Source organism: Molothrus aeneus, chromosome 5, assembly GCF_037042795.1.
Source record: "Molothrus aeneus isolate 106 chromosome 5, BPBGC_Maene_1.0, whole genome shotgun sequence".
Classification (NCBI taxonomy): Eukaryota; Metazoa; Chordata; class Aves; order Passeriformes; family Icteridae; genus Molothrus; species Molothrus aeneus.
The window spans coordinates 19,060,968-19,083,951 of record NC_089650.1 but is presented as its reverse complement, the minus strand read 5'-3'; the positions used below and the strand labels follow the sequence as shown (position 1 = coordinate 19,083,951).

The 22,984-nt window shown below is 49.6% G+C and overlaps 2 protein-coding genes across 3 annotated transcripts; both read left to right on the top strand.

Annotated features, from left to right (window-relative positions):
- Window positions 1-4,834: 4,834 nt before the first annotated feature.
- Window positions 4,835-13,698, top strand: RAC2 (Rac family small GTPase 2). The gene is made up of 7 exons (XM_066549684.1): window positions 4,835-4,965; window positions 7,950-8,021; window positions 9,222-9,339; window positions 10,780-10,842; window positions 11,508-11,667; window positions 12,558-12,692; window positions 13,436-13,698. Exons 1-6 carry the CDS (start codon window positions 4,931-4,933, stop codon window positions 12,686-12,688), a joined length of 579 nt encoding a protein of 192 aa, XP_066405781.1. The 5' UTR covers window positions 4,835-4,930; the 3' UTR covers window positions 12,689-12,692; window positions 13,436-13,698.
- A 2,238-nt stretch (window positions 13,699-15,936) lies between these two features.
- SSTR3 (somatostatin receptor 3) lies at window positions 15,937-21,201 on the top strand. Of its 2 annotated transcripts, none has more exons than XM_066550514.1 (2): window positions 15,937-16,677; window positions 19,687-21,201. In XM_066550514.1, the coding sequence occupies exon 2, from the start codon at window positions 19,748-19,750 to the stop codon at window positions 20,951-20,953; it is 1,206 nt and encodes a 401-aa protein (XP_066406611.1). In that variant the 5' UTR covers window positions 15,937-16,677; window positions 19,687-19,747; the 3' UTR covers window positions 20,954-21,201. The 2 variants fall into 2 exon arrangements, with proteins under 2 accessions (XP_066406611.1, XP_066406610.1); XM_066550513.1 differs by having other exon boundaries at window positions 15,939-16,848.
- Window positions 21,202-22,984: the final 1,783 nt, after the last annotated feature.

The following is a 22,984-nucleotide window of genomic DNA, read 5'->3' as shown; positions in this document are numbered from 1 at the left end:
GGAAGGAAGGAAGGAAGGAAGGAAGGAAGGAAGGAAGGAAGGAAGGAAGGGACAAGAACAAATGAAAACTAATTATGCCCTTGGGATACAGGATCAAATGTATCCTAGGAAAAATGAGGTTTAAATGCTGTATGGTGTGTCAGAGTTGCCCACAGCCAGTGGCTCAGAGCATGTGTGTTCTCCCAGGGGGGTTGTCAGCAGGGCCAATGTGTGCAAAGGGGGTATCCAGCCTGGTCCACTGCTCTCACCTCATCAAGCATGGGCAGATTAGGCAGACTGCTGCAGATCAGTACTCCAGGCATTACTCCCTGTGCCAGGACAAGTTTTTCTCCCCACATGCTCCCTGACTGCACACAAAAACTTAAATTTGAGCTAGAAATATCTGTTGTTCTGGTGGTCATGATGGAAAATATCAAATTAACGATGTGCATGCACTTTGCTGCTGCTTGGTACAGGCTTAAAATATTTGTGTAAATAAAAAGGACATATAAATATTTCCTACTGCTTTCAAGGGCATAAAGGCAGGGGCAAAGTGCCATGTATTTCTCTGTGCTGAGCATATCAGCTGTATTCCCACAAGGCTCCACAGAGCGACAATGTACAGGCCTGTTCAAATTCAATAGCCCCTTCAGGAGGCTTAGGCTGCCATTCAGTATGGGTTTAGGGACTGGAGTCTATTTTAAAGGTAGAAAGATGGTGATTATAAAAGGCCATAGGAAAGAAGAAACCCTCTTATAAAGATTACAGAAGGGTCACTTAGAGTCTGATAAACTTGAATGAAGAGCCAGAGGGATTTTTATTTTTTTTTTTGTTAGACTTGAAAGTGCAGCAAGATTGAAGCTTTATGCCTTTGAAATAAAATGGTGGAAGGGAAGCACAAGATTTTACTTTGGTGTTTCAGGAAATATAAGTCTTGTAAAACAGAGTAGCTATAGATTTTCTTAGTACTCTAAACAGCTCTTTTCACTTCCCTGGTGCAGCCTTCCTAGAAGACATCATCTCTTACGAGTAAAGATATGTATTTATGAAACACAGTGTATCTAAAATCTGATAACATACAGAGGGTGCTAGCAGGGAGGGGAATCAAGTCATGCAGCTGACACTCAAGTTTGAATTTACACATATAATCTTTAGTCCCTGTTACCTTCCTTCTACAACAGGAAGGTGAAAAATGTTGTTCAACTGTCTAAGCACCTTGTGGGAAACAATGCACAGTCAGATATTGATCTGTATTTATTGATATTAAAGTGGCACACTGGTATCATCAGCAAGATGGGAGTTGTCACTGGCTGATAGCAAAATGTCCCTGGGAATGAAAACCCACATCAGCATCACTGGGACCTGCAGAACTACAGAGAACCAGATAAGGTCAAGCCACAAAACCGTGGTATGATTAAGTGTCTGTGAACAATTTCTTGACTGAGGGGAGTACAAGTATGAAACAACTATCACAAAGAACATGAAGCCCAAAGATTTGTGCCATGCTCTTCTGCTTACCCAGATCCACAAGGGAAAAGATGAGGAGGAGGAGGTGAACCTCTTTCAGTGCTCCAGGTAGGAAGATGGCAGCAGAACTGCTGTTTTGGCCCAAAGTGGAAAGGCTGAGAGCAGTCACACTCAGAAGACAGAGAAACCTCCCCAGCACGAGGTCAGGAATGCACCACCTGCCCCTGATTGCAGCAGGGCTGGTCTCCAGAACAGCCCATGAGTAAGACAGGAACAAGACTAAGTAAGCACCTTTTGCAAGCTGAGTTGCTTATGATGCATGCAAGTGTTGGTAGCTTGTCTTCAGTGAGGCTGGATTAGAAACTTCATTCTTTTTCTAAGCTTTTGTTTTATAGAACAAATTTAGGCTGGAGAGGAGGGCCCCATCAGAAAAGAGACTCTGTATGAAACAACTCCACAGCCTCTCTGAGAGGGACTGCAGAACATCATTGCCCACTTCAGTTATGATCTGAGCCCTTAAGTCAGGGCAGGCTTTTCAAGCAACTGTGGCAGTCTGAGAAACCGCAGCAGTGACGGGGGAGGGGAAGCAGCAATGGGGAGGAGTGGGAATTTTGGAAAAGAGAAGCAGCAAAGTAAGAACTAAAAGCAGGAGACAGATGATATGAAGCTGTGTCAAAGGGGAAGTGGGAAGGTGCAAAAGGGGAATATAGGAAGTGGGGACAGTTTGCAGCCCAGTCAGGCTGAAGCAAATTAATATCTACCTTGGTGAGCACCCAATACACAGAGAAAGATTCTCATGGCCACTCAGGACTGCCTGAGAGAGAGGTCACATCAAAAAATATCCAGGGTGATGAGAAGACATGCTGTGACCATGTCCTGTGTATGCAAAGAAATGAGCATTGTGCTGCCTCCATGAAAGAATCCTCCCTGCTATCCTGTCTGTGCTGAAGGACAAGCCTCCTGCTCAGCTCCTGCCCTCCTGTGCAGGGCTGTGATGTGCAAGCATCATTTCTGAAAGAGCCCCCTTACTTTTATTCCATCATCCTTGAGGGGCCAGAACACCCCAGAAAGGGAGAGATAGGTGGTCCTCACTGCTTTGTATCCTTGCTGGGGAAAAGCAGCATCATGCATTTCATCCCTGCTCTGCAGTCTCACGTGGGTGCCATGCAAACCCAGCACATCCAGGTCGCTCTGAGGTGACCCAGCTCAGGACCCTGAAAGCCTCCCAGAACAAAAGTGTCTCACTGAGCAATTAATTCCCATTAGCATCTCCCTCAAACTCAGCAGAGGGAACAAGAAACCCCAGATGTGTGCCCTGCTGCACATGCAGAAGGAAACTCATGTCAAGAGCACCTCTTGGTGGTTGTGAGAGGACACCAGAGCAGCAGCAACACATCTGTATATGCTCAGTCTGGGGTTATGAGCCTGTTTCCTGCAGGTTCCTTCCTTTTCCTGCAGCATGTACAATTGAAAGGTACTAATGCAGCAGGTGCCAGTTGTTCTTAGAGTGATTACTGTATGTGTTATTTGAGTGTGATATCCCATTATTAAATAATCCCATTTAATCCCGTTTAAATGTGATGGAAAGAAACATCCTGAAAGCTTTTATGTAGATCCCTGTTGTCCCTCCACAGAGACACTGGTAGAGGAAGGATGTTTATAGATTCACAGCACAGACTTCTGACTGGACAAGAACTGACTGTCCATTGCAGTTGCAGGGAATTATCTTGCAAAAGTAATTTGCCCAGAAATGGGCTCTTGACAGGACTTCATAGCTCATTGCTGGACATGCAGATTTACAGTGTCTTTGACATGGGGCCCACCTGTGTGTGGGTTCTCCGCAACAATCCCTCTTCCCTGACCAATTAAACTGGTCTTCACTGATCCCTTCCACACTGCCAGTCCCACAAGTCCATATGCCACGCTACCAGGACTACCAGAAAGCAAACACTGGTGTTCAGGTGTTCATTCAGCAGGTCAGTGGTCCTTGTTCATGGTTTTTGTCTTTCCACCAGTAGCATTCTCTAGAGCCTGATACACCTGCCTTCTAACTGAGTTCATCTATTCTGTGCCTGCGTGTCCTTTCCAGCTCCCCTCTGTAAAAGCCTTTGTCCCTCTCTCCCTTTGTCCTTCTCTGACCTGGATTCCTGTGTCCCATTCCTGGTCTCACCTGCAGAGGTGTCAGTGGGTTTCCTTCCTCCCTTTCCCTACCACCCACAGAGGGAACACCTCGTACAGCTGGTCACTTTGTGCTTCTGAAAGAGCGGGAAGGCTTGGAACCATTCCATGGCTGAAGGTTTCTGGGCTGCAGCCAGCGCTGAGGGACAGCTGGGAGCACTCTCCTCCAGAGCAGGTCAGTCACAACAGCCTCCTGTGGCTGCAGCAGCACAAAGGTCATCAACCTTTGGAGAAACACTTTACTCAGAGTTCCTTCCTTCAGGAACATCCCAGCTGCAAAACCACTGTTCTTGCTCTAATTGGCCTCCAAATTCTTAATTAATTCTGTGCCACCGTATCCCATCTTCTATAAAACCCATCCACTCATGAGGTCAGGCTGGAGCACACAGATGTGCACACATACACTCTTTTCAAGGCTTAATGTTGCATGGGATGAAAAAGAAGGAAAAGGAGGCAAATCCTCATTTCAATAAAGAAAGGAGTAGAACTTCCTGGGATCATTCTGCTCTTGTCTCTTCTTTCTTAGGGTGATTGCTGTCTTCTTCTCGATGCTTAGCTATAAAAATCTTTTCTTTTCTGAGGACAATGAGGACTGCCTGAGAGAGTTGGGGTTGTTCAGCTTGAGGAAGAGAAGGATGTACTAGTAGTCTGGGCAGGTAAGTAAGTGCAGCAATACCTTATCCCCTCAGTAGAGGAGGAACAGAGCAGCCATTGGGTTGCAGCTGCTTTCTAGAGGCTGCACGACTTCCTTGTTCAGCCTTCGCAGGGTATTGTTCCTTATGATGTTTCACCCTTGACACTTGGGGGCATTGGGAAGACCTGAAAAACCTTCGTTACCCCTCATCACCCTAGTACTCCTACTTCAGATTCCCTTCCCTGCTAACACCTCCTCCAAAGCTTGGAGGATAACGGAGGCAGGAGAAAACCCACCCTTCCACATTCTCACCCCGCTTCCAACCCTTGTCCAGCTGCCCTGGAAAAGCAGTTTGGTGCCCCCCGCTGTTCATTGGGATGAGGTGGGAAGGGAGTGGGTGAGACAGGCAGGGAGAACGAGAAATATTACAGCAGTTGTCATCCAAGGAGTCAGAGCGGCTCCGCCTTCAGCCAGCGGCCTCTGCCACAGCGCTGCGGCTGCGGTGGAGGGGCGGAGGGACCCGAGGGTGATCGCCGAGAGAAGTTCCCTCTTCCACTTCCTCCCTCCTTGCAACCTGCTGTTGATACCCACATTTGCCCATCCCTCCCTGCTGTTTGCCTTGGCCTGACTTCCCTTTGCCTCGGGCACCGTCCTCGCCACGGGTCCGGAGCCATGCAAGCCATCAAGTGTGTGGTGGTGGGAGACGGGTACGTACCCTGGGGTTTGCTGGGGAGCGGGGCGGGACAGCCCCTGACCGGGGCACGGAGAGTGGGGCGTGCTGGTGAAACTGCCCCGCTTGGCTTCTGACCTCCCGCTGCTACTGCAGACATGCTCTTCCTCCCTCCCCGGGGCAAGGGACATACCTCTGGGAGAGCGTGGAAGAGGGCATTTCACAGGGCATCTGCACGGAATGCTGATCATGCGTCTGCATTTCCATCTGCATCCATGGGAAGCAGAGCAGGTCTATCCCATGCATCGGAGGTGATGGTGCTCCTGCCAGATTCAACTTGTAGGCAGGAGTTAGATTTTAAACCCATTAAGATTTAAAACCCATTAGGTGCAAGTGCTCTCCTGCAGGTGAATGGCTCTTCAAAAGCTGTGTGCTCACTGGGAATGACTGGGAGAGGGCATGGCACTCTGGTCCTGGCAAGATGTCTATCAGGATCTCCATATTCAGCTTTTCTCAGCAGGTTAGCCCTGTACTGGGGTGTGCTGGAGACTGCTGGCAAGGGCCCTCTGTGGGCACAAGGAAAAGAAGGTCTTTCCACTGAGATAGACACAAGTACAGGCCACTTGGGGAGTGGGAGCTAACAAAACCTCGCCTTCACAACATGGTGGCTTCTCTGCCCATGTCCCCTGATGCCTGGAAATGGCCTGATCCACGCTGTCAATGAGTTTAGCAGTCATCACTGCCTGGGGCAGGAAGGGTACAGTGGACAGAGCTTCTTCTTGCCCTGTGGGATGAGTAAATGCAAGGGAGGGAAGGAGGAGAATCTGTGCTTGGAATGGAATAGCTTAATTCCTTTCCACCTAGAAGCTGGCCAGACTTATCTGGGGCAGCTGTTAGGTAGCAGATGAAGAGACATTTACAGCAGTGCTGCTCCCCACAGTCACTTCCTCCTTTAGACCTCGCCTGGGAAAGAAGATGTCTGCACACATGCGTGTCAGACATGTTCTCAGGGGCTGGGGCAAGGGGGCGAGGAGAAGGGATGAGGAAAGACAGAGCCCCAAATAAAAGGCATAACCTCTAAGAAAGGTCCCCTGAACGCTTTAAATTGGAGCTGGATTAACAACTCCACTGGGCATTTATCTGTTACCCAGCTCCCCAGCCCCCATTTTGCCCCTCACACACAGCACCAGCTCTGCAGCCTTCCCTCAAGGTAGCGTCCCCTCACATCATGGTTAACACCACCACACGTCCTTGTTACCAATAGTAGACTGTTATTATCAGTAATAGTCCTGCTTTCAACCCCTAGGACCTCAATTCCTCTTAAATGTCTTCTGTCTCATCATTTTGCTTCTTTGCACACTGCACCTCTGTGCACCTCTCACCATCTTGCAACATAGCCCCCATTGCTCTGAGCTCTTGGTTCACCACCCCTTACCTCCCTCCCGGCATGCCAGCATTGTCACCCTCTTGGCTCAACCCTAACAACCACAGGACCTTCTCCTATCACTCAGCTCCTGTGTTCTCCCATAGCTGTTCTCCCCCCATATCCCCTCCATCACACATCACTGACCTCTCAACATGCCCTGGTTCAATGACAGAAGCCTGCAGATGCCACTAACCCCCCGTCTGCGTTGTAACCTTCTCCCCTTCGCTGACCCTTTGCACAGTTCTCTGTTCAGCCGCACCAGTTCAGAACCTCCCCCTCGTCCATGACTGATCCACTGGCAGGCCCACAGATCTCCTGAGGCATTTCATCTAGAGCTTCACCTCCCTCCATAACTCCATGAAAAGAAGGAAGCAAGGCACCTGGGGAAAGAGCAGGACTGAGAGAGGAGGATCTAAGAAAAGGGGGTGGCAGGAGGAAGAAACAAATGTCAGAGCATGCTGAAAAGCTCAGCTTCCTCCTCAGCTGCCCCACAGTCCAGCGACAGAGGCAGGTGCCTTGTGACCAGGGTGCCTATCAAATACAGGATATACAAAAAGGCAGAACTGCAGCCCTGTGGCTGGGGACTTTGTAGGTACAGTGAGATGGTCTGAGAGTCCCCAGCAGCAGAATTCCAACCTTTGCCTAGGAAAGACCTCTCCCTCCTTCTGGGCTGTGCTGGTTGAGGGAGGTTGCTGTCACCACCTCCATTTCCTGTGTTTGTAACTGAAAGAAGGCCAAGCTTTCCTGGGCCACACAAACCTGAGAAACAGCATCCCAACAGGAGAAGGATTTTCTTTCCAACACCTGTCTTGGCTGATTTATTTTCTTCCAATTTCTCTGCACTTCTTTCCCTCAGCACAGGCTTCAGCTTGCCCACAACACCTTCCCCAACATGATAGCCTTATTGCTTCTTATCCCACCAATGTTCTCACCCAGTCTGGACTGTGCTGCTGCCTTGCACTCCACCCTGCTGCAGCAGGCTGTGGGGGAGGCTCAGGGGAGAGGAAGCACCAACTTCCAGCTCAGAAACATCACCAGCAGCTTCCATCAGCCATGGGGGCAGGCACCTTTCTGGCTCCTTACAGCTCTCTGTGCAGGTTTTGCTGCAGCTTACTGCAGGTGGGAAAGACTGGGTAAGTCAGTAAAAGTTGCTACCAGTCCCTGGCCACAGCAGCTGAAAAGCAAGCAGGAGTGCCTGTACTTGAGTGCTGGAGCTGGCATGGCAGTTTTGTCATGGCACACCAAGCCAATGAACCTGTCCTGGCTGTGAGCCTACAGCACTCTGCATGCACTGCAGAATGGGCTCCCACCTCCATCTCAGAGTGGTTGTGTTTTACCCAAGTCATCTCTGTACTAGACCGTAAAACAAGCCTTCATACTCAAAGACACCAAACATTTCTGGGCGACACCCTCTCTTTCTTCCTGCCAGGTTTCTAACCTGTGGTTGTGCACTGTCTGGCCCTGTGAATGTGTTTCTGCTTCCAGAGGTCTCTGGATAGGTTAGAGGTGTGGAAGAATTGCCCCATCTCCATCTCACCCTAGCAAGGCTGCCTGCACTTCCATGAATTCCTGCAATTGTTTTCTTTCTTTTCCAGGGCTGTGGGAAAAACCTGTCTCCTTATCAGCTATACCACCAATGCCTTCCCAGGAGAATACATCCCCACTGTGTGAGTAATTCATAAACAGGTCCTGGAGTGGGTGGGAGGCATGAAAAGCAGGATGTGAAGGGGCTCAGTGACCCCTTCTTGGGCACTCCATGGGTCACAGTCTCCATGCCAAGCAGAGGAAATCCGGTGAAGGTCTCTCCAACTTTGGATCTGTCACCTTTCACGAGAAGCAACTTTATAAAACCCTGGTATAAGTGGCATATTTGGGAGACTCCAGCCAACTCAAGGTCTGTCTGCTTGCTAAGTTTACAAGTAGCAGATAGGATCCTGCTGGCCAAAACAAACAGGCCCTAGGCTACAACAGCTGGGCCAGACCCAAGAGAAGGCAGGTGGATGGACATGGGACCCCACTTCCTTCCCTGTCCAAAGAACTTGCTGTCATTGGAGCAGTCATAGATTCTGCATGGAGCAGAATTGCAGAGTTGGTTGAAAAAGGCCTCTGAGATCATTAGGTCCAACCACTAGCCAAGGCCTGCCAAGCCCTCTACTAAATCATGTCCCTTCTAATGTGCAGATGCCACGAACACGTTCAAAAGACCTTTGTGTTGGTTCCTCCCTACCACTAGTTTCCCTTAATCTGGGAAAAAACAGTACCAAAAGGACCAGGAAGTAAAATTTTCTAGGATGAGGGCAGGAACTTCTCTGTTGCTTTATTATCCTTTTTTTTTTTTTCCTACCAAGACTTTACTCCTAAGCATGCAATCCTGACAGTTGTTCTAAAATATTTCAAGCTTGGATGTCAAAGAGTGATGGGACGCATTGTTCCCAGTTCCAGCAGGGCTGCTGAGGAGTGCAGCAAACTACAGAGACATGGATTCTTCTTCACTTCTAAGAATAAAACTAGGTTTTAGAACACAGAAGAAAGGCAGGGGCTTGGCTCTAGAGCAGGCACAGTTGTGGGAAGGATATTGGGGGAAAAAAATGGGAAAAGAAAATGATTTGTGAACTTGCATGCAAGGTATCAAAGGTGTAGCTGCAGCCAGGCACTTGTCCAGGACAGCTGAATGATGGGGAGGAGGTTGATGAGTGGGAATTCCATGAAGTGGAGGTTAACAGGAAACCAGCGTCACCCAGGTGAGCTGAGAAGAGGAATCACCAGCCTTTGCTCCTGGGTGCACATAGTAAATGAACCCCACCTACACTACTGGAAGGGCTCCCTCTTCTCTTGTTTGAGCCATGGCCTATGTCTCTGAATTTCAGATTTGATAACTATTCTGCCAACGTGATGGTTGACAGCAAGCCTGTAAATCTGGGACTGTGGGATACTGCTGGACAAGAGGATTATGACAGGCTGAGGCCGCTCTCTTACCCGCAGACGGTGGGTCACACTCCATGCCCCTCCTCCCTTCCTCCCTCAGCTACATCTCCATCCCTCACTGCAAAACTCAACATGTGCCATGGAACGGTGACAGGGTTCTTACTGCCTCTCTCTGGCCTTTTATGAGAATATCTCTGTTGATATACAACTGCCATGAAACCAAAAGTTGAAAGATACCTTAAGGATATTTTGGAGCCTTTATCTAAACTCCCGTAACTGGGCAAGAAAACGAGACATTCAAAGATGCTCTTGAGTTCAGCTGACACTGACTTTGTGTGAGGCAGATGCCTTACACAGCTCTGGAAAAAACCTTCTCTTTGTAAAGTTAAGGTAGTTCATGGAATTTAAGAGCTGAGGCAGGAGCTTGTCACATTTCTGTGAACCCCACTCTCCTGACTTCTGCCTTTTAAAAGAGATATGATTTGTGGGCATGTGTTTGATCTGCGGCCTCTAGCAGAACAAATGGGTGCCTCAGATACTGTGTTCACCAGTCTTTCACCACACTGACAGTGATTTCAGGGTTTGAGGATCACCTTTCCTGGAGAAGGTTGTTTCAAGCAGGGTTTTTGCAAGCTCAGAAAGACCTTGCTGCATCAGACATTAGTCTGAATGTTGCCACTGCAGTCAAAAAGGTTAGGAGTTGATTAGAAATGATTTGTTTGAGCCAGGTTCAGCCATCTAAGAATCAGACACCTGGTATAAGATGGTTTTGCCTGCAGTCAGTGCAAGCAGGTCTATTTCTCAACAGCATGCTTGCATCCACCCTGGGACATATCTCAGGGATAGGTGGAGGAATGGTTCTTCAAGGCTTTTGTCTCTGATGGCTGTAGAAGTATGGAAGTGGATAGGCTGGATCTGGCACCACTGCTCCAGCTAGGTGAAGCTGGGTGAAATAGATATAACCCTGATGAGCTGGTAGGGTTTTGGTTTTGTTTGGTTTGCTCTGGTTTTAAAGGATGTCTGAATTCTACCATGCCCAGGAGAATCACTTACCTGGAGAGCTAAAACTGCCTCCTCTGAGTCCTGTGTGTATAATTTTTAGGCTGAAACTAGGTCTGTCTCAACTGTAGGCGAAATTACTTTGTCCTGAAAGCCCTCTGGTGTTCCGTGAGAAATGAGCAGGACGCTGTCAGGCCGTTTCCCATGAGGATGAATGTGCCAACCACAAAAACCCCGTCCTCAGAGTTGGCCATTTGGCTCTTCTGATAATGGTGGCTATGGTTACCATGACTCAGGGGAGCAGAGGTCCTTCTCTCCACTGGAGGCAAGAAGCAGCAGTCAGGACTTTTATATTATAGAGATCTTTCCCAAGCACAACCCTCTGCCGCAGAGGAAGGGTGCTGCTCACACAGACCTTCCCTCCCCTCCCCCCTCCTTCCTGCTTCATCATGCCATCCCATGCTCCTATCCTAACTCTGCACCATGGTTGTATGCCTGCAGGATGTCTTCCTGATCTGCTTCTCCCTTGTCAGCCCAGCATCCTACGAAAACGTCCGTGCTAAGGTGAGACCCTCTCCTGGGTCACCAGGGGCTGAGGGAGGTGATGGTGGTGGTGGCCTTGCAAGAACAGTGATTATGGGTGGGGACTACCAGTAGGACATCTAGGTTTAAGAAGTCATACCTCTTTTCTGTTAGTCAGAAACCTCCTTCAGATGCATTTTCTGGTTCATTTAAAGAAGGCAGACAACTCTACTAATGGGCTAGTTTTCATCTTGCTGGCTATTGTGCTGTCATATCACAGACTTATATTCTGGTGGCATCTTTCAGCCAGGACTGTCAAAGCACAGACACACAGGACTGGTCCATAGGGTATAGAAGCAGGTATCCACTGCTATTAGATGGGAAGTGAGGAAAAAAGGGAGAGATTGGTGAACAGAGAACAAAAGTATGTCCTTCCTACCGCTTTAATGTTCTTCCCTGCGTGGGAGGGTCGAGGGCTGAGAACAGCTGGTGCTTTTGCATAACAAAATTTGAGCTCCCTGTCAGAGATTTTGCCTGAGGACCCAGCAACAGGAGTTGGCCTGGGCCAGGCTATAGTGCCAACAATGGATGTGAGAAAGGACAGGCTGTTAGCTGACATTATTTTCAGGAGTGCCTCTTTGTTTCCCATGTGCATGCCCATACATGTGACTTCTTCTCACACCTTTGGCATTTTGTTGCCTTGCTAGTGGTTCCCTGAGGTGCGGCATCACTGCCCAAGCACCCCCATCATCCTCGTGGGCACAAAGCTGGATCTCCGGGATGACAAGGACACCATTGAGAAGCTGAAGGAGAAGAAGCTATCCCCCATAACGTATCCTCAGGGTCTTGCTCTGGCCAAGGAAATAGGTATGTGTTTGGGAATAATTTTGGACCTACTGAAAGGAGAGAGGCAGAAGAAAAGGGCTTCACCTCAATTTAACGAGGCTTTTGTGGTGGTATCACACAGTGGTGTCTCCGAGGGACACAAGGAGACACATCCAGGGTCATGGGACAAAATGCACTTCAGGAGACTCAGGAAGGACATCTGCTTCTTGAGGAAGGCTCAACTCCTCAGCTCTCTGTTTTCTGCCTTTCTCTGGCCATCATCCTCCACATAAACACATAACCACACACTTTCACATTCTCCTCCCCTTTTACTCTGCTTACTTCTATCTGGGACAGTATTTTTTCTGTGCAAGCCATAGCTGCACAGTGGGTAGAGGCCACTCCTCCATATCCGGAGAGGCAGAAGAGAGGTTTTTAACCACTCTCAGGAAGAACTGCAACTGTAGTTTCCTGTCTCTGCTTCTGTCTGCTGGGGCGTATACGTAAAATCCCAGGTATGGGTGTCTCACCCCACCATCCAGCTCTTCTCATCTGTGGCACACAGAAATGGGAGAGAGGGTGAGAAACACAGCTTGAGGGAGTTTCCAAGAAGGAGCTCAGCAGGGGGAATGTCTGGCCAGGATGACATGGTCAGACTCACAAAATGGCTCTGCTCTGGCTTCATGGGTAGCCAGTAGGCAAACCTAGGTCTAGTGCAGCTGGCAAGCTTTGCCCTGAAGTCAAGACTGTCTAAGTGAGTGAAATGTGTCCTGACAATGTATAATGTCTTTGATCACCTGGGATGTGTTTATTCAGCTTGGGCAGGAGCCAGGTGCTGTGCTTTCTATCATAAGGAGCAGAAACCTGGGTATCCCCACTGCCTACCCCAGCTGCCTTCCCCCCCAGTGCAACACCTGCTTTCCTCCCGACAGACTCCGTGAAATACCTCGAGTGCTCGGCTTTGACGCAGCGAGGCCTCAAGACGGTGTTTGATGAGGCCATCCGAGCAGTCCTGTGCCCGCAGCCCACCCGGACAAAGAAACGGGCGTGCAGCCTCCTCTGAGCAAGTAAGTCTGACAGGCATCCCTGGGAGGGACACCAGTGGTGCTTTCCTGCTCCTGAACCCAGTCAGGGCCACTCTGTTCCTGGTGAGGCTATTGGAATGGGTCACCTTCAAGGAGAGAGAGGGAGAAGCTGATCCTGCTTGGGGAAAGGACAGGACGTTGTATGATGCACCCAGGATCAACTTCCCCCTCCTTTCTGCTTGACTGTGGGCAAGTTTGTTCCCATCTCTTGATGTGGGGCAGCCTAGGATTTTCCACATGTGCCCTTACAGAGAAGAACTGTCTGTCAGCTTCTGCTGCAGAGGGAACTACATCCAGGCTGCCCTGGGGATGACCTGCCCTGAGAACTATGAGGCCATAGCCTTTGCCTGTAGAAAAAAAAAAAAGGAAAAGAAAAGGTTGTTCATTATTCATGGCAGTTGCCAGTGGCCCTTCCTCTTACCAAGCCCTGCTCACCTAAAGGGTTTTTTTATGTTGTTCATTGGCAAGTGGCAGCTTCTCCTACAGGAGTCCTTTACTCCTCATGTTGTCTCTACCTGCCTTCACTTCAGTACAGGGCAGCAGAGGGAGGAGAGAGGCCTCAGGACAAGAGTCAAAGCTGCTCAGAGCCTGATGAGAGAGAAGAGTGAGAGCCTGCTAGTTTGAACCCTGTCCATTCATACTCCCACCATCACCAGAGCAGAGGGAAGGAGAGCAGGAAAATAGTTGAGCTGGTATTATGAGGTCTGTCATGTTTTTGGCTATAGATCCCGGTCTCATCCTGATACCAGGAGCTGCCCAGCACACAGGAGAGTGATGGCTCCAGTAGCCCAGAGCTCAGCACCTTGGGGTTTTTCCTTCTTTTTCCTTCTGCCGGCTTGAAAGACTGCTGTGGGTCTGTAGCACTGGTTTGATGTTCGCACAACGTCCCCGCTCTTGCCTCACCTGCCCAGCTGCCCCTTCCTTTCCTTCCAGGCCCTTGAGGTTACAATGTAGTGAATAAGACAGTAATAAACAGACTGTACATTTGTGTCATGTCCGTGATGTGTTGCACCTCGGGGGACACAGCCCTGGAGCCGTGAGCAATGGGGCCGTGGGGCTGGAGGCACCGCCCAGCTGTGCCCCTCCTCTGGCAGCCCCACGGGGAGCCTGGTGGCTGGAGGATGATTGCGAAGGTGCTGAGTTCTCACCTGAGCCACCCGCATTCCTTTTGCCTTTCCTCTTCTCAGTATCCATGCTTTGAAAGGAAAAGTTGTCTCCCCTCTGTGCCACACAGAGGATGGGATGCAGGCTTTGGGAGGGGACACCTGGATGCAGACTCCTCTCCCTGGGGACTGCCCCCGCAGGTTGCTGGGGACATCTTTTCACCAAAACATTGCTGCATTAATCCTTCTAAGCTCTGGCACTCTCTCACACTGCCAGACACAGGCAGAGTGAGAATAGGAAGGGGGAGGGCAGGGAAAAAAATTAAAAGGGAGGAATGAGTCACCAGCCCAGACAAATTGCCTCCAAGACACTAAAATTAAGCTGAAGAGAGTGGTCCCAGCGGTACCATGGATCTGGCAGCTGTGAGCACCTGCTTTCCTGATGCATTGCAGGGACTTCAGAGGAAGTGTTACAGGGTGGCTGCTACTGCCACTACTTGCAGGAGAGGGGAGGGCTCAGGGTGTGATGATTGGCACTGCAAAATCCTGCAGTCCTATAAGGGCACAGAGAAACTATGGAGTTGAGCCAGATTACTGCTCCTGGATGCAGCAACACTTCTGAGCTTCAAAGGCTGCTTCCTGCACTGAGGAGGAGCATTGGTGATGCCAGGTGCAACCAGACGCAGGGAAGCTCCTGAGGTACCCTGCTGCCAGGGAGATTTCTGCAGTTCCAATTCACAGTCAGATCTGAATGAGGCAGTCAATTCAGTGATGTGACACATTTCCTACTGATAAAGTTCAGAGCAACCCTTGGCAGGCACCCTGTGGCAGGGAGTTCCACAAATATATGCACTGCACGTGGGCTGCTGGATGAATTTCCCAGGCCTCACCCAAAGGTAATACAAATTATGTCAGTGTGAGTCCAGAAGAGTAAAAATGAAGCCTCTGGTATGGGCATATACCTGTGAAAGGGCAAGGGACACAAAGTACTTGAAAATGGTATCTAACCTCCTTTAAGCATCCTAAGCATGACTCAAGGCAATATATTCCCAGTGGTTTATTACTTCTCTCCAGTTTTCAAGCCTTGGCTTTTACCTTTTCAGTCTGCCCCACCCCCTGTAACATACAGCAATGCATATGATGTGTGTGAAACAAAATTCATGTATCTGCCTACCTGGGGAGATGCACAGGCTGAGCTCTCCTCCCAACACAATTTAAGCAGTTTGCACAGCCCCCCACTGGAGCTGAGGCAGAGAATGGGACACCTTAGAGCATTCAGGGAGTGAGCTGGAGACCTGGAATTTGTGATGCTATGACTGTTTATGCAAGGTTAGCAGGCCTGTGTAGAACTCTGCTGTTTCATGGCTGTTTCTTCTAACAAAGGAGCTTGGGGGCTTCTGCATGGTGCTACAGACACCTGCCCTGCCATGGTAAAGAAAACCTCTGGGTGCTACGAATGCCATTCCTTTCACAATGAGGATTCCTCTCTCTTCTGTGTCTCCAGACAGCAATGTGGCCAAGTTCTGGTCTAAAGAGGCCTGGCAGCTTTGAAGTCCTGTACTGCCTTCATCAGCTCACCTTTGAGCAGAACTGGCTGTATATTAAGTTCCCCAAGTAGGTTTGGATGCCAGACCCTGGCTTTGTTGTGCTCAAAGAGACACTGCTTTCTTTTGTTAAAGCTGGAATTTACCCTAGGGGCTCAAATGTTCACAATAGCAGTGCCAAATGTCAAGAACTGGGTGATGCACAGTACAAGGAGTCACTGATGTTGGTTGCAGGGCAGGAAAGGGGGTGAGAATGACAAGGGAAGCCCTTTGTGCAGGGAATGGGATGGAAAATCCTTCATGGGACAACTGCTCTCACAAAGATTAATTTCTTTCCTAGATCCATTTCTTCTGGGTCTATGCCTTCCAGCAGAGAATAAATTTGGTAGGAAGGTCTGGGGCTGTTAAACTGGAACATTTTCCCAATGAAGGTGCAAAAGACAAGAGCTCATGTGTGGAGCCAGGGAACGGGAAAGAGATGAAAGAGACAGTCCCCTATCTGCCCATCTCCATCCATCTGGAGGTGCTCACAGGGCAGAACAGAAGGGAGAAGGGTTTGTGTGCTCAACATCCACCTGATTTTTGAGCACCCTGCCAGACAGAAGGATTTGCTGTGTGCCTGCAGCTGCGAGCAGCACCAGTCCTGCCTGCAAGACCTTTGGAACTGGAGCCCGTCTCCTGGGTGCCCCTAGGAGAGCCGACCCGAGTCGCCCCCTCCTGCGTGCCACTCTCCCACCACATCGCTGCTCTCTGAATCCCTCTTTTCTTCCTCTCCCTCTTCTCCTCACTGTCCTCAGCTTCTTTTGCCGCGCTCCTCATTCCTTCATCCTCCCCTCTTCGGCGCTCCCCTCATCCCTCTGCCCATCTCCTTGCGCCTCCCTCTCCCGCTTTTATTCTCCATCCCGGTATCTCCCCCCGCTCATCTTTGTTCTCCTGCCCTGCCGTCCATCCCCTGCTTCTCCTCCTTCTCCTGCCGGTGTTTCCGTGCGTGGCACCCATTGGCTCCCGGCGCCCGGTACCGGCGCTGCGCTGCCTCTGCCCGAGCCCGCGGATGGCGGGGGCTGCGCGGGGCAGAGACGCGGGGCCGTGGGGCTGAGGGGCCGCGCATCCCGCATCCCCATCCCGCATCCCCCTCCCGCGCCAGGCACGGCGGGGGCGATGGGCAAGCCCGGCCAGAAGGACTCGAGCCTCCGGCAGCGCCCGGCGGGGCTCGCTCCCCACGGGAGCGCTTTGCTCTGTCGCGTTTGAGAAAGGGGAAGGGGAAAAGCATGACACGGATTCTCCCGGGGAAGCGGAGGAAAATGTACATCCCGACGACATGTAAGTACCCGGCGGCTCTGGCCTCTCTTCCCGGATGTCTCCCGCGGGCATGAGTCCACGCAGAAGTTAAGTCTGCAGTTCCAGAGAAGAAAACCTGCCGACCACCCCTCGCTCTCGACCCTCCAACTCTGCCAGTCCAGCCTGGTCCTTACGAGAGAGCTCAGCCCCGAGGTGAGACGGGAGAGTCCTGAGCTGGAGCAGGGCCGTGGGAAACCGGGGGGACAGGAGGGGAGGGGGTCAAGAGAGGTGGTACAGGTTATTTGGCTTTGTTGTCCCTCCCAGCTGCTATTCATGGTTTGTTACCAGGACTAGGCTCAGCTTTCAGCATCCACCTCCTCCTCATTCAATGCAGAAATACATATATATATATATATATATATATATATTATATATATACTTATCTTTTTCAACCTAAGAAAAGAAGTAGTGCCAATTTCCCATCTCCTCCTACCTCTATGCCTCTTCCTGCTCTCCAGCTGCATGAACCAGGCATGTTCTGGTAGCACCTGTTAGAGGATCCCAAGCCTCTTGCAACAGGTGCTGTGCACATCAGGAACAGATCCAACTGGATTCCAGCACACTGTCAGTCTGAGGCCAGTGTTCCTCACCAACTCCTACCTATGCATGTGCTGCCAAAGCCACCAGCAGAGTGGACCCAAACTAGATGGAGCACTGGTGCCCAGTGTTTTTTCTGCGAAACTAGCCAAAATGTGTGACATGGCATTTGAGCTGGCCCGTGGTACTTGACAAAATTAGAATGGCAGCAACAGATCGCACCTGCTTAAAGATCAAGCTTCTCCCCTGCAGCTGCCTGAGCAGGAAAATGAGTTTATAGGAAATCCATGCTTTTTGTTGCACATCTTAGCATTTTTGATAGGGCTTCCGAAGCTACCCTGAAGCTGGATTACTGTGTTGTTAAGAAACACTCTGAACAGCTGGCTTTGAGGTCTGGATCCCAGACACTTCTCCAATGCTTTACAGCTCCCCAGGAGTATCTCCATCCATATTTGGTATTTGTAAGGCTCCAAATGTTTGGCCTTTTTCTTCTTTAAACTCCTTTGCGTGCAGGAGGAATGTGAAAAGAGATTCCTGTCTATCTGATCACCTTTCAGAAGATCATCCTTTTATGAACATACTGTTCTGGCTTCTGCCACCTTTTGTGGAGATCTTTGTCCCTAGAGCAGCCATTACCCTCCTATTTTTCCAACAAGTGATTTGTGTCACTAGAACAGAATTGGAAAAAATCTCAGAGGAAACAGCCTTTAACTCGGAGTTTCAAATCACTTCCTATTCGGCTCATTCATTACAGCCACGTGTGGGACTGCAGGACGGTGTGTCACAGCCCAAGGCACCTGGAAATTTAAAAAAATCTAAACAATCCCAGTCCTTCAAAGCTCAAATGCTCTAAAGCAGGAAACATTTATACAATAGGCTGTAGAAATGGCCTTAAGATATAGTTGCTCAACTGTGTTTTTATGGGGCCTCTCAGATGAGGTTCCTTCAGTGTAAAATTTAATACATCTGCGGGGTCTATTGGGTTTGCCTGTCTAGTGTTCAAGGAATCCTAAAGCTCAGGTCTCCCCATTCCAGAACTTGGAATGGCATCTACAAAACAAACAAACAAAAAAGCAAGTAACAAAAACCCAACTAAACAAAAAAACCCCAAATACTGTAATATTAGACATTTGTGAAGAAAGTTGTGGTGCTACAGAAAATCACATCTGAGAGAAAAGTCTCTGGAGTGTCTCTGGCCTCATGAATGTAGTTAAGGTTGTGAGTCCTTTCCTTTGACATCCTCAGTTTAAATTTCAATAGAAAAAGAAGCTTCAGAGCCCTAAGAGATTTGTTGAGATGTGAAAAGGTGAGCCTTAATGTCCCCATTCACTTCCACCAAGTCATCTTCCCTTCCAAGGACCTAATTCAGGGGGATAACCCTGTCAGTCCACACCTCCAGAAATTTTTCCAGAGCTGGAGAAATCCTGAAAGAAACACAAATCTCCCCTGCATTAGGTTTCCAGAGTGTCTCTGGTCCACAGTACGTGCTGGGCTCTGTATTTCACATATGGAGCCCTGACAAAAGGCACGTCCATCCCTTAACTGTCCCTTCTCTCCCTGCAGCTTCTCTCCAGTGTCAGCAGCGAGCTGGTGCTGGATGGAGAGCTTGTTTGCTCAAGGCTGTCTCTGAGTGAGCTGAGTGCTGTTTCCATGCCAAACCCTCGTGTGACACACAACTGGGCTCCTCAGCTTAGGGAGGCTGGGACACTGCTTTGGGGTTGCAAACAGGTGGGGTAGGCAAAGCCTCTGCCATTAGCAGTGTGTTGCAGCATGTGGAAGGGGAGGGAGAGAATGGCAGGGAGAACAGGAGAAAAAGAGACAAGAGGGATCTGGACTGATCCCTCCTGGTGTACCCAAAATTATCTTTCCTTTACTCTCAAACTGGCATAACACAAACCAGCTGCCCTTCAGCTCAGGTGCTGAGTTAAGCCTCTCTGCTTGGATTGAAAGTGCTTTTCCTTCTCCTGTGGGGCTAACAATAACCTGGCCAGTCCAAAAAGAGCTTCAGCAAGCAGGAGAATAAATACTCAGAGAATAGGAAAGTCAGAGTTGGAAAGGCACTTTGTCAATGGATGCTTTTCCCTCTTTTGCTTGTAAAGCACCTGCCACTCATAAATGAGAACCAGGCCCCCGGTGACCATGTCCTCAGTATTGGAACCATTAGCAGAAAATGAAAACTTTCCCTGTCCTTATGCCAGTCTGTTGTTCTTTCCCCAGAGGATCTTTTGCTAGAGGAGGGGCCCACATTGAGCCCTGTTTGTCCCTCCATGTGCACTGTGCCTTGCAGGCCTAGATGGGTTTGATATTGTCCTAGATTTTCTAGCATCTGCTAGCATCCACAACTCCCCTTGATTTCCCATGCCTATACCTAACACAGTTAACATGATGATTTTACCTGTGGCTTGTTCAGCTGTCATATCCCCAGTATCAATGTTTTTTTTCTCTTCCCTTCAGCTCCAGATTGCTAACTGATCCTGCAAGGACACTGCCCCCTGCCCTCTTCCCTGCCTCTGCTATGGACACTTCTGCTTTTAGCCTCCCCACGCCGGCAGTGTTGGAGGAGGGGAATGCCTCCAATAGCTGGGCAGGCTTCAGTACCCCCAACAGCTCCTCCACTGTCAGCCCTGGTGTAGTTGTCAGCGGTGTCCTCATCCCCGTGGTCTACCTCATTGTCTGTGTGGTGGGGCTGGCTGGGAATTCCCTGGTCATTTATGTAGTCCTACGGCACTCCGTGAGCGAGTCGGTGACCAACGTGTACATCTTGAACCTGGCCTTAGCTGATGAGCTCTTCATGCTGGGCCTGCCCTTCCTGGCTGCACAAAATGCCCTGTCCTACTGGCCATTTGGTTCTTTCATGTGCCGCCTGGTGATGGCCGTAGATGCCATCAACCAGTTCACCAGCATCTTCTGCCTGACGGTGATGAGCGTTGACCGCTACCTGGCTGTGGTCCACCCCGGCAAGTCCTCCAAATGGAGGACAGCACGGGTGGCCAAGGCCGTGAGTGTAACCGTGTGGGTGCTGTCTTCCATAGTGGTGCTGCCCGTGGTTGTCTTCTCAGATGTCCCTTTAGGGATGAGTACATGCCACATCCAGTGGCCAGAGCCTGCCTCGGTGTGGAGAGCTGGCTTTATCGTCTACACTGCCACCCTGGGCTTCTTTGGACCACTGCTGGTGATTTGTCTCTGCTATCTCCTGATTGTAGTGAAGGTTCGCTCCTCTGGCAGGCGGGTGAGGGCTCTGTCCTCCAAGCACAAGCTTTCAGAGCGCAGAGTGACCCGCATGGTGGTGACTGTGGTGGCTGTCTTCGTCCTTTGCTGGCTTCCCTTCTATGTCCTCAACATAATCAATGTTGTGTGCCCGCTGCCAGAGGAGCCTTCCCTCTTTGGAGTCTACTTCCTTGTGGTGGTGCTGCCGTATGCCAACAGCTGCGCCAATCCCATCATCTATGGCTTCCTCTCCTACCGCTTCAAGCAGGGCTTCCGCAGGGCCATCTTCAGGCCATCCCGCCGAGTCCAGAGCCAGGAGGTGCCAGCATGCCCCCCAGAGAAGATTGATGATGAAAGGGAAGAGGGTGAGATCAGCAAGATCACCAGAAATGGAAACGACAGGCAGGAGCGCCCTCTAAGCAGTGGAGAAGGAAAAAGCAATGAGCAAAAACCACTCCCCGAGGAGCCTGCGGGATGTGAAAAGAGCAGCAAGTTGCATGTCAGTTATTTATGATGAAAGGGGTGGTGCAGGGGAAAGAGACATCGGGACATGGGATCCCCTTCACCTGCTCTGCTTTCAAAGGCAATGGGAGATGATGCAAAGGAATAATAAAGTCCAAGAGTAGGCTTAAAGATGAATAGGGCTCCATGATCTTGTGGAAAAAGCAAGGCATTGTTCTTGGCTTTGGAAGAGACACCTGAGGTTTGTGTGGTGCCAGTGTTACCAGAAATTGGTAAAAAATAAAACCTCCCTAACACTAATGTAGCGTTAAGAAGCAGGCATTCTTTATTTGGCTGGATGCATGAGGGGATATCTCCTTCAAAGTATCATGCATGCTGAGTACAAAAAAAAGCTCCCATTTATGTACTATATTTTACATATATGCTCATTGATTTTCCCAGTATAAACATACATATGATATTAATTTCTCCAAAACCATTAATGTATTTTCCCTCTCCTTTACACATGTGTTCTTCTGTCCTGGGAGTCTCCTGGTGGTTCCCTGTGGTTGGTGACCTCAAGTCATACCTGACTGCCTGGTGAACTGGTAAAAGTTGGCACAACTGGGCTGGTTGCTTTCAAGTTCTTCTTCCTACAGAATAAACATTGTGCAGTTCCATAGGCCTTTTGAAGAATAAGCATCATATTCGCCACCAGGAGCAAACAATTTTTATCTGTCAACACCAGGTAAAGAGCAGACTGCATTTAGGGAGAGATGAAGAGGTGATGGGCACTGAGAGTACAGAGAAACAAGGTCAGCCCTAGAGCAATGATCTGCCCTTAGATGATCCTGCTTTGGGAGGGCATAGGCTGCCATCTCATGGTGGCACCTTGAGGAAGTCCCCAGATAGCATATACCACATGTAGGCAACCCAGTGCCTTGACTTATAGACATGAGAAGTGGTCTACCTTAAAAGATGAACAGGAAAGAGGAATGTCTGCAGCAAAGACATACCAGCCAGTTGCATGCATGGCTGGCCCTCTCTAGTTCTTCGAAAAGTATTGGGAACAGATTTCCTGCCTGTGGTGATCTGACTGGAGACCACTGACTGCTCAAAACATCCTCTTTCCTTTCAGAGCTTGGACTCTGGGCAGGATGATGAGACTTACCTGGGAGAAAAAGTTTGAACATTTCTTTCCTACACCTCTCATTCCTCAGGGTTCTCCTGGTGCCTCTGAACCCTGATGGGAGGTGTAACAAGAGTAGAGAAGAAGACATGAGTTGGAGGCAGCTGTTTTTTTTCTTCTCCTTAAGCTTTACTATAAATAAAGAAAAAGCCTTTGGACTTAGAAGGCCAGGTGGGCAAAACCATTCTATGTGTTTAGGGAAGGGAGTGCTATAGATTTGGCTCTCCTGAGAATACACAATATCTTTGAGCTGATTCAATCTCTGTATGGAGTCATGTTTGGCTGATACAGGAGGTGAAGGCAGCTCTCAGTACAGGATGGGGGCAGGAAGCAGACAGAGGCCAGGGGATCTCCAGTGTGTGAGAGCTGTGGTTGTAAAGAGTCAGGGCAATACTAGGAACCAATTTATCCTGTAGGAAGTGGTAGAGTATTTGGCCCAGAATTGTGAACAAATTATGTGTCTGCATGTGCACAAAGGTAGTTGTAGGCAAAACTTTATTCCCTGGACTGTACATGTAGGGGGATGGCTGAAGAGGATCAGAGACCAAGGAGTCAGGGCTGGTGGGAGGCTGGTGCCAGTCCTGGGCACTGATGCTCATCTGCTGGGGGTGTGCACATGTGTGCAGGGGTACCTAAGGGGGTATGCATGTGTGTAAGTGTACACAAACACAGGTGAGGGAGTGTGTTTATGTAATTGCAGGATGTTTAAGTACAGATGTGAGTGCTTGGATAAAAGTTGGAGAGCAAATGTGCTGCTGTGGGGTTGGATGAGTGCTTGTTCCTGCACACTGCTTGGTGGAGGGAAGTTGTGGATGGGCCCATCTGAGTGTGCAGGCTAGAGGAGCAGCACTGTATAAGGGTGGGTGGGATGAAGGTCTCCCTCTCCATTTTGGCTTCATTCCTGCAACTCTGCTA

What these genes read in the sequence shown, in the direction of transcription:
- RAC2 (XM_066549684.1), top strand. Translation starts at nt 4,931, where the DNA reads ATGCAAGCCATCAAGTGTGTGGTGGTGGGAGACGG. An exon ending in GGAGAATACATCCCCACTGT is followed by an intron (nt 8,022 to 9,221) that starts GTGAGTAATTCA and finishes TCTGAATTTCAG; the next exon opens with ATTTGATAACTATTCTGCCA. An exon ending in ACGAAAACGTCCGTGCTAAG is followed by an intron (nt 10,843 to 11,507) that starts GTGAGACCCTCT and finishes TTGCCTTGCTAG; the next exon opens with TGGTTCCCTGAGGTGCGGCA.
- SSTR3 (XM_066550514.1), top strand. Translation starts at nt 19,748, where the DNA reads ATGGACACTTCTGCTTTTAGCCTCCCCACGCCGGCAGTGTTGGAGGAG.